Source organism: Impatiens glandulifera, chromosome 7 (assembly GCF_907164915.1).
Source record: "Impatiens glandulifera chromosome 7, dImpGla2.1, whole genome shotgun sequence".
Lineage (NCBI taxonomy): Eukaryota > Viridiplantae > Streptophyta > Magnoliopsida > Ericales > Balsaminaceae > Impatiens > Impatiens glandulifera.
Window position 1 is genome coordinate 48,375,124 of NC_061868.1, and position 12,143 is coordinate 48,387,266.

The following is a 12,143-nucleotide window of genomic DNA, read 5'->3' on the forward strand; positions in this document are numbered from 1 at the left end:
TAAAAAAAATGTGTAATATGGACTGATTATTATTTTTGCTACACCTTCTCTTATTTATCATTTTTCTAATATTTAATTCTAGTACACATTTGTCATGAGACTTGACTATAAATATGTTGGTCATTAAATATATAAAACAACTTGCCCATGACTAATATTGCCCCCTAGACCTACAATAATAAGTCACACTTCTTTCTTCATGGGTGTAATAATATTTTAATCAATATAATCTTTATAGACATTTTACTCTACCAATGTAAATTGTTTGGTAAAGTGTATCTTAATTATAAGGTAGTATTACTCTACCAATGTATATATGATTAAGAGCAATATATTTGTATATTTCCTCCATTCTTTAAAAGAAAAAAATAATAAATATCACGAAAGTAGCGAAATGCTCATAATGTATCATCAATTGCCATTTGGTGTTTATTGTTTAAGACTTGTTCCATAGCAATCTTCGGTTTTGTACAGGAGGCGCTAAGCCAGGAATATCGCGAATATCTTTGTTATGTGGGTTCAAAACCTATTGAAATAAACAACAAATCAATCGAGCTGAATCTATCTATATTTTGTTCATTGGGAATTATAACAATATCTAACCGTACCTTTACAGTTATGATAGCTATGACGCCAAACACAATAAGGGCGAGCATGGTCCTGATGCAATGATCTGTTGCAATCTGATGAACAAAAATAATGGTTAATTTGCTAGTAACAAGACGACATCTCATATTTAATGTTTTTAAGAGATGATCGATTGACCTGCCTACCGAGCTCCTTTGCAAGCTTTGTAGCCTTTTTCATCGAGAAATGGATGGAATCAAGCTCGTTTACAATCCTACTCATTTGTTCTGTCTGTTTTAAATCGAGAAATCAAATGTAAATTACATTAACATACACCAACATGAAACATAATTTTTTAGTATACTTGTTGTAATTAAGCTTACTTGTGATTTTAAAGTTGCTGCAGTTTCCGTCCCAACATTAATGGTCTCTTGAACAACCTATTTATATATAGTTACATTGAAACAACATTATTGATTTTCAAACAAAACAAAAAAGGTTAGATTTTTTTCCTTTGGCACCTTCTTTGACCTCTCGATAGAATCATCGGTCTGATCCATCATGCGATGCCCTTCACCGACGAGTTGCTGGTTTGTCATTGCTGCGTAAATTCACCAAATAATTTCATTTGAAGTGTAAAAATCAAATTGTAATGATAAAAAAGAGTATATAAATTACATGATGCTAAGAAAACATTATCTTCTGTTAACCCTTCTCCAGGCTCATCAAACAGATCAATTCTCTTATTGTCAATATTGCTTGCATATCTATCAACAGAAATAATCAAATCAACACTTATATTGAATGAATGAATGAATGAATGAATGAATGAATGAATGAATGAATGAATGAAAGTGAAAGAACCCATTGATCTTAATGACTTACTTCTTCTTTAGAGCAACATAAGAATTCAACTCCTTGATCTGCACCACAAAGAAGAAGGGTCATAATAACAGGTTAATTAATTTCTTTATTGAGTAGAGTAGTATCAAACCATTGATTGCTTCCTTTCAGTGAGCAATTTGTCAGTATCTGGATTGGATTTATGACCTAAATCCTTAATTTCTTGATCAAAGTCCTTGATAAGCCTGGAAATAAAAAACCCACAACAAAATTTTCCATATTTGACATACTGTCATAAATCATAATTTGGTGAAGGTGAGAGTGAGTACGTACCTCTTACAGTCTCTCATCTTCTCTGTCAGCTCTTCCAACTGCCTATTCTGTCGACCGGGATCCTTAATCTTATCCAATTTCTGGAACCCATTTCTGGAGAATCAACATTAATCAAAACCATTAATTATTAGAAAGAAAGAGAGGAGGGAGATTGTTTGGAACAACATACGATAGTGATCGAAGAACATCTGTTATTTGTCCCTCGATCTCCCCGAGTTCGTTGCTTATGGTGGACAGAGAAGCCATCTTCCAAGATTGATTAAAATACACTTTCTCTGTTTCTATAGAAATCTCCAACGTAAGATTAATGTACCTGGGTTGTGAACGGAATTCGAAATCTCCGATCAGATCCCGAGCAATGTAGGTGTACTACTGATATAACCATGGATCTGATCGAGAAATTAGGGGGAAAGTTTCTAAAAAAAATTAATAAAAAGGGGCAGTAAAGGAACAATTTGTAATGAACCGAAACATAATCAAATATGTTTTCCTCATAATTATTGTCTGTTTCATTCCCTTTGCGCGGAGATAGGATGACGAGGACAAAGACAAGGATTTTAAATATTTATCCAATAAGAACGCCCCCGCTCTTGCTTCAATTTTAATTATTCTTTTTCTTTGTATAGACATGTATTAATTTATAAAAATAAAATAAGATGATAATGAAAATGATACATGTAAAATGGTGTTGGGTTAATTGAGATTTTCCTTTTGTTTTAACAGTTTCAATTCATTTTATGGAATTGATAATTTTGAATCCCGTTATGTTTTATTATTGAATTGAGGGTTTAACTACCTGATTTTCTATTATTTATTAAATTAAAACAAAAATCTCATCATTCTTTAATATTGGTTCATCTCACAAAGTTACATATTCAACCAAATTTAAATGGAATATGATTCAAATGAGATGGAATCCTAAGTATTATGGGATGATTTCATAAATTGTAAAACCCTAAGTATGTATTAGAGATTGAATTGAATCCATAATGATTTCATAAATTGTAAAACCCTAAGTATGTATTAGAGATTCAATTGAATCCTTATTTATTTTTGTTAGTAACAATTAAATCATATATTTAATTTTCACATTTTTTTATTTGATAACCTTACGAGTAAGTTTTCATTATATTTATTTATTTTAGATTACCTATTTTTAGATTTTTTATTTTACTTTTCCTCTACTAACACAATTAAATAATTATATTTATTTATTAAATTAAATATTTTTATTATTTTGCTTCTCAAATTTAAAATAATTTTTAATTTACTTTTATTTTTATTATTAATATATTTTTAAGTAATATAATTATTTTTTAATAAAAACATAATATTAATATAAAAATTATACAAACTATAATAACCTTATAAATTAAAATAATAAAAATTTAACAAATATTTAAAATAAGTTAAGATAGATAGTGTAATTAATTATTTTAAAAATAGATATCTCCTTAGAAAATATATTTATTTATATTTTATAAATATTTATTATATTTTATTCATTTATTCTTTTTCTTATTAATAAATATTTATTAATTAAATTTTCGAAATTGAAATAATATAAGATATTAGTATTTAGTTTTTACATAATATAATTAATTTTCATAAAAAAAATAAAAAAAAATATTTTTAGTTTTTTAATATTATAAATATAATAAATAATAATAATAAATATAATAATAAATATAATAATAATAAATATAAAAATATATTATTAATAATAATAATAAATATAATAATAAAAATAAATACAATAATATTAATAAATATAATAATAATTACTATAATATGAGTGAAGAATTGCACTAATTAATAAATATAATAATACTAATAATAAATATAATAATCATAATATTATTATTTTTATAATAATAATATTAATAAATATAATAATAATAATAAATATTAATATAATAATAATAATTAATATTATACTAATAAATAATATTAATAAACATAATAAATATAATTAAAAATAATATTAATAAATTTAATAATGATAACAAATAATAATTTAATAATGATAACAAATAATAATATAAATATAATAATAATAATAATAAATATAATTATAATAATAAATATAATAATATTTAATGAAATTATTTTTAATTTTTTTTAATAATATAAAATGATTTTACATAAAAAAAATATTTATTCAAATTATTACTAGATTTTTTTATATAAAATATGATGATATATAAAAACAAATATATATTATTTATTTATTTAATAATTTTTTTTTTAATAAATGTGTTTTAATATATTTATTTTAAAATACTTTTTATATTTAATATTATTATTTTTAGAAAAAGTAGTAACAAATATTAATTTAAAATATATGATTAAAAAAAATTAAAATATTAATAAAACAAACCACTTAAACATTCTCACAAATTTATATATATCTATTCTATAAATTTATTTATATAAATATAAATTAATAATTAATAATTTAAAAAAATATTATATTTTGATATATTTTTAATAATTAATATTATTACAAAATAAAATATATTAATACAAAATATATATTATTAAAAATAAAAAGCTCATATAATAAACAAAAATAAATTAAAAAATCAAAATATATAATTCATTATTAATAATTAAAAAAAAAGTTATTTTAGAAATAAATTCAAAATTATTATAAAATTAAGGGTAAAATATCAAATTTTAAAAATAAAATTAACAGATATTAAATTACTCCATCTATTAATAAAAAAATAAAAAGTAAATATTCTTAATTTTATTATTAAATTTAATTAAAAAAAAATAATAATATTTTTATTTATTTTTTAAAATAACTCGTATTTATTAGTTTTTTTATTTTAAAAATATATAAAAATGACTATAAAAATAACAACTATAAAATAATGATTTTATTAATAATTATTAAAAAATATGTCTTATTATAATATTATTTAAAATATATATATTTAAAAAAAAACTAATTTATTTAGTTTAATATTTGTACGTTTATTATTTATAGATATTAATATTTATGAAAAAATATTAAAAATAATTAATATTAATAATATAATAAAAAAAATAATTAAAAAATATTTTAATTTTTATGGTAAGTGATTATTCACTTATTTTTTATTTTTTTATGAATAATTAATTATTATTAAAAAAAAAATCAAAATTACAATTTAATACTTTTCAAAATTAAAATAATATAAGATAATATTTTGTTTTTACATAATATAATTTATTTTTCATAAAAAATAAGTGAAATTATTTTTTAGTTTTTTTAATATTATAAAATGATAAATATTTATTTAACATTATTACAGAAAACAAAATAAAATTATAATAATGATATATAAAAACATTTATATTTATAATTATTTATTTAAGTTTAAATTTAATTGAAATATATATTGTTTTTAATGTTAATAAATATTTAAATTTTGAATAAATATGTTTGAATATATTTAATTTAAAATTCTTTGTTATATTTAATATTATTATTCTTATAAAAAAGTAATAAAAATATTGATTTTAATATATATTTTAAAAAAAACAATATTTATAAATATAATAATAATAAAAAATATAATTAAAAATAATAAAAAATATAATAATAAAAATAATAATAATGATGCGTATAACTCTTTATATATATTAACCAAAGTACTGAAAACAAATACCATGAACAATTAATAATATAAATATAAATATAATAATTAATTATAATAATAAATCAAATTATTTTTAGTTTTTTTATTATATAAAAATATTTATTTAAATTATTACATTTTATTTTTATAAATTATGATATATAAAAACAAATTTATATTAATTATTTATTTAACATTTAAAAAATGTTATTTATTTAAAAAATGTTATTTATTATTAAAAAATATTTAAATTTTGAATAAATGTGTTTTAATATACTTATTTTAAAATTGTTGTTTTTATAAAAAAAAGTAATTTAAATATATGTTTTTTTAAAAAACAATAAAATTTTAAATAAATAAAGCTAACCAATTAAAATATAAATAATTTAATTTAAAATTATTTGTTATATTTAATATTATTATTATTAGAAAAAGTAGTAAAAATATTTATTTTAATATATATTTTTCAAAAAATAATAAATTTGTAAAGATAATATATATATATATTATATATATATATATATATATAATTAATAAATTTGTAAACATATAACTAATTGATATGTAATTTTTATTCATTTTCCTAATTAAAATAAATCATAATATAATGTAATTAATATTTTTTTTTCCATATTTGAATATATATATATATATATATATATATATATATATATTAATGATATTTATTATATTTTATGAATTTATTTATTATTAATTTTAAAATATTAATAAAATATTTATATTTAATGATTGGTGTTATTATAATTAAATCAGCGTCATTTGTTTTTTTTTTTATATATAATAAATAGACTATTTAATACAAAAGAAATATATATAATTATTAGTTAATTTAAAATTATATGTAAATTATAAAGTGAAATAAATAATTAAATAAAATATAATACTATTAAATATTTTGTTTAATATTTGAATATCTATATTATTAGAATTTAATATTTTATCAATTTATATGTATATGTATAAGATTGAAAATTGTTAAAATTATATTTAGTATAGAATTAAAGTGTATCTTTTTGTTTTAGGCCATGTCTAAAATAAAATAATATAAAACATATACTATATAACATAAAATAATTATGATTATATATTATTCAAAATTAAGTTTAAATAATAAAATAAACATATAAATCTTACTAAACATTAAATATTTTAACATGATTTCATTTAAAATTAATACAGTTAATATTGTGTTCGGATTAATTTGAAATCCAATTCAAATTTAAAATACTAATTCGGATTGAATTGAGATCGGGGATTTGATCGAGTTCCGATTAAATTCGAATTTCATTGAAATTATTGAAATTATCCCAACTATCTAAAAAAATATTATTCAATTTATTTTTATTTAAATTACATTTCACCTCAATATAATATTTAATTATATATAATTATTTTTAGATTCTATTTTTTTACTATCAATTTTTAATTAATATAAAAACTTTAAATATAAAATAAAATATAATTAAATTATAGTTTTATTTTCTTTTTTATATATATATATATATATATATATATATATATATATATATATAATTCACTTTTCATTTTTAATTAAATATAAAATATAAAAAATTAATTATAAACACAATTATTATTGAATAATTTAGTTGACATTTTACCACACAAATAAATAAATAAATATATATATATATTAGTTTGGATTTTTCAAATCACATCTAATAAATATCAGATATGATTACGGATATGATAAATTTAATTTTAATTTAATACTATTGAACAAAACAAATTGGTTTTACTTTGTTTATCCCTAGTTAATATAAATAACAAGGGTACTAACTTTTGATCTTTTAAAAATAATATTTTAGTTATAAACAATGAGAATTCAAATATTTAAATACATATATGATATATAAATAATTATTATTTTTTTTTGAGTAATTATTTGCGTAACGCCAAAAATGACCGAATTCTTAATAAGGGGTTTTCGATACTCGATAGTCTCGCCCATAACTTACCATCTTCTCGAGTCTCAAGGGAGACGATGAATCAAAATGTAGCATTGACTAGAGTTCTTTTAAAACATAGTTTTAGAGTAGTTTTGACTTTTTCAAATGATCATTTAATTTACTATTCGAAAAATTAAGAAAAAATAATATTTTGTGTTAAACGCATTTTTTTAGATTCTATTCGTTTTCTCTCTTTTCTTTCTTCTCCAAGCATTGGCAAAAGCAAGCCTAGGCCTGACCCTTAGGAAGTGGCCCGTTTGAAAGTTGGAGGTATGGAGAAATGCCATGTCTAGGCTGGGTTTGGCAGTTGTTGCGCTTAGTCCTGTTTGGAAGTATTGGTAAAAAAAAAAATCCTGCGAAGCAAAACATCAACAATTAATTAAAAGATAAAATTCATTTTAATTTGTTTGATTTCTTTACTTAGTTTATTTTAAAAATTAATTCAATTTTTTTATTATAAATAAGGTGCAAAATGTGGGTGTCTACATCTTGAGTAAAGTTTGGAAATTATGACCGAGTTTAAGAAAACGCATGTCTAAGTCTGAAAAATAGACACCAAATTTGTAAACAACCTAATTTATAATATTACTTAGACTCGTTTTTATATATTTAGAAAATCATTAAAATTATGCATAGATAAAACATGGCGATCACATGATTGATGATACCCCGATTCTGATACTCGTTGGTTGTCTTGTGACTCTTGTGAAAGGGTTTGGATCTTGAAAGATTTTCACCTTGCTTCATCTGCGAAATGTGGTAGGATTGACTTTTGACTCTAGCCAAGGTGTTGACTGATGACACAAATATCTTATCCGAGCATGGATATCGAGATATTTTTGGGAAAATGGATATTTAGACATTGCAAAACACTACCCAAGGTTTTTTGTGTCATCTTTCAAACTAATGAAAACATTTTATTGATATCGATCTATTACGATCTAGAAACCAACTATGTGATATAGCAATAATGTTTTCATTACTATGTGGATCGATTAACATTATGTATTAATCTAAAGCTTTTATAGTCCGAGGACCAACTATGTGAGATAATTAAAGAGTTTTGTGTCCTTATGAAGGTGAACGTCTTATATATACATTAATTTCACGCTACAATTGTCCGTAGACCAACTATGTGAAATAGCCTAGGGGATTTTCATCGTCTTTCGAATCGAGTGAAAATATATATTTATCGTACGCCACTATAGTCTGTAAACCAGTTGCGTAGATAGCTAAAGGGTTGTCCTCCTTCCTCAGGTGGGCGACATCATCATATTAACCCCGCAATCCTAGTCTTTAGTGCGTATCTAATTAGTCTGAAGTGTAAGTGTCTCATTTTTTTAAATATTAATTTGAGTCACATGACAGAAATCGTGAGATATCTCAGGTGGGTTAATAATATTTGAAAATATTATTAATGTTTTAAAGGATAAAATAATAAGTAATTTTATTTGAAAAAACATAAAAAAAAAAATTGCAATTCAAAATTAAAAAAAGTAAAATTTTAAATTTTAAAATTACTATATTGAATTCTGAAATTCTAATTCAATTATAATTCTTAATATTAAAAGAAGGTGTACGAAATTTAAGAAATTTAATTGAACCTATTATAATTCCAAGATTATCAAACATATATTTTGATTGGTTTAAAAAGAATGGAACCACAATCCAAATTATAATTTATCACATAACTTAATTTAAAAATTTAAATACTTTTTATTTAAAAATAAATTATTTTTATCATTATATATTAATATCATAATTTAATTTTACCAAAAAAAAATCCATTTCCTTAATCATTTAAATAAAACAATATTTATTAAAATAACTCCCTACCAAACAAATAAGAATAACTATAAAATACTATATCCTTTGGGCGTTGGTCGGTTTGTTATTTAAATAACTCAACTCAATTAAACATCTTTTCACTCCCCCTCTAATTAATCAAATCACTCAATTCATTACTTAAAATATTAAAATATTATTTATTTTAAATTATTATTTATTATTTTATTATCATATATCAATCAATAACTTTTAAGTAATTTTACCAAAAATATTCTTATCTCCTCAAAATCATAATCAATTATTATCCATTTTCCTCCTCTAAATTATTAGAATAACCCAATCCGAACAAGACCTTACAATTTTTGCAGTTTTAGTGTTAAATATTTAGCATGATAATATTTGAAATCCTCTATTGTATCTTGAATTCGATAGTAAAAAGTTAAAAAGAAAAATTAAACTATCTTTAATAATAAAAAATTTATTACTAAACCAAAATATAAAAAGATTTTTGTTATAAATTAAAATAAAATTAATAGTTGATATTTTTCTCTAAAATTTCAAATAATTCTCACATTATGGTTGAAGTATATTGTCAATTTCTTCTCATAAAATCTATATTTTCTAATTTTGCTTGTATTATTAAATAAATATTAAATATATCTTTATTAATTTTTTAAAAAATATGTTTTTTTTATAAATATAAATATCTTTTATTATTTTGTTTATTTAACTTTTAAAAAATATTAAATATTTTTATTTGACCTTTTTTTATTTAATTCATTAAAAATATATTTATTTTTGATAATTAATAATATTAATTATTATTTTTGTTTAAAAATAATAACATAATATTATAAAAGAAATATATAAAATGAAAATAATATAAAGCAAAATTTTGTGTGACAACACGTGAATCTCATATTTATTTTATATATTTATATATAAAATATATAAATATATAAAATATTTTGATATTTTAAAATAGTTATTACATATATTTTTATGTTAGTAATTACAAAAATGTAATTATATTGTTTAAAAATATATATTATTAAATAAAAATTAAAAAAAAATATTATTTAATAAAAATTATTTTGAAAAGTTAAAAAATAAAATAATTAAAATATTTAAATAATCGTTTTAATAATAATATCAAACAACAAGAGCATTTACTGTTGACTCTTAAACCAATGAAAAAGTATACTTAACCAATGAAAAAACATGCATGCATGCCATGATATATTATGATCCAGTTGAACACAATATAGTTATTGCAAACAGCCTTAATTTAAAATTTGACAAATGAATAATATTGGATTTCTCACCTATTCAAGTGTATTGCAGCAGAGTGTTTGTAAGAAAAATTAAATACGATTTGACAAAAAAAAAAAAAAAAAAAAAACAACCTTAATTTGACAGATGGTTAAAGATGAGATTTTGGCATGTTTATTGGGATTAATTAGTATAATTTGTAATGAATAATTGTAATTGGATAATAAATTACATATTATCTTTTTTTTTATAAATCATATCATATTTATAAATAAACTAAATAATATAAAAAAATTAAAAAATGTTAAAACAGTTAAACATAAAAAAAACACAATCAATATCAACCATTCAAATAAATTTAATAATATCAAACCTAGCCAATAAACTGTACTCAATAAAGTGCTCATTAGTCCAAATGTTAATTTTAGTACTTTTTTTATAAGATGTGATAATCACTTAAATATGTTAATATTTACCTGTACTAAATGATGTAAGAAAATCTTATTATATATAATTTAAATATGATATATATTGTTGAGTTTTAAACTCATATTTTATTATTATTTTTTATTTTAATTTTAACATGAACTCCAAGTGTTGATTTACCTTTAGTGATGACAATTTTAGACACGAAACACGACTCAGACGGAACACGAAAAAATTAGTTTAGGGTAATGTATTTATTTTGTTTGGTTAAAATCAGGTCGATCTATTTAACTTGATTAATAAACATGTCAAAATTAGATCGACTTGCACATGACCCAAACTAGACCCGATAACTCGTTTATAAGTTTCTTTTGTTGAGTTTTGTGTTATTCTTTCTTATTCACTCATTCATTTTTTTGTAATTTTTTTATAAGTGAATTTGTGATTTAACTTCAATTTTTATTTTGTATTGATATCATTTTAATTTGAAATAGAGATATATAAATTAATTACTTCGGGTTTGGTTCAAGTTGAGTAAGGTAAATTGGGTCGAACGAGTCAGGTTCAGGTCAATCACAAATAAACATATCAAGTTCATGTTAGAGATTTTGACCTAAATTACTAAACATGTTAGGTTCGGGGTAGAAACATTCAACCCGTTAATAGTTAATTCAAACCCATCAACCTGAAATTTATCTAAATGGTCACCCTACCCAACTTCAACTTAATAAGTTTCATAAATTGTGGCATTGGATCATTAAACAATAATTGTTGCTACTTAAACTATCATTTGATAAAATTCATATTTTTTTATAGCTTATATTTTAAGTTTAAATTAAAAATATTAAATGTTATAATAAGCACTTAATAATAAAAATAATTGAATTTTTATCTTGCTTTAATAAATATTGTACAGTGTAATTCTTTTTACTATTTTTTTATAAAAATATTAATAAATAGACGGCTATCTAAGATAAAATTTGATTAGTTTATAAGATAAAATTTGGTTAATTTAATAGGGAATGAAAGTATATGATTTTATTTTATGTCTATCATTACTCCCCTCATTATATAACTCATTTATGCTATGTTTTATAACATTTATTATAGTAAATATATATATACATAGGTGTTTAAAAAAATAATGTAAGTATTTGTAATTTTGAAAGAAACATTTTAATATGATTTCATTCAATTAATATAGTTAAAATAAATGATAATGCAAGATTCTTATCTTTTAAAAATAACATTTTGATTATAAAACGATTAAATACATGTAAGACATATAAATAATTAT

General features: G+C 19.9%; 1 protein-coding gene across 1 annotated transcript; it reads right to left on the reverse strand.

The window, feature by feature from the left end:
* Nucleotides 1–396: 396 nt before the first annotated feature.
* Nucleotides 397–2,143, reverse strand: LOC124910460 (novel plant SNARE 11-like). The gene is made up of 10 exons (XM_047451102.1): nucleotides 1,913–2,143; nucleotides 1,744–1,836; nucleotides 1,562–1,655; nucleotides 1,453–1,490; nucleotides 1,246–1,334; nucleotides 1,089–1,168; nucleotides 951–1,007; nucleotides 766–858; nucleotides 609–683; nucleotides 397–526 (listed from the first exon to the last, which is right to left on the reverse strand). Exons 1-10 carry the CDS (start codon nucleotides 1,987–1,989, stop codon nucleotides 437–439), a joined length of 786 nt encoding a protein of 261 aa, XP_047307058.1. The 5' UTR covers nucleotides 1,990–2,143; the 3' UTR covers nucleotides 397–436.
* Nucleotides 2,144–12,143: the final 10,000 nt, after the last annotated feature.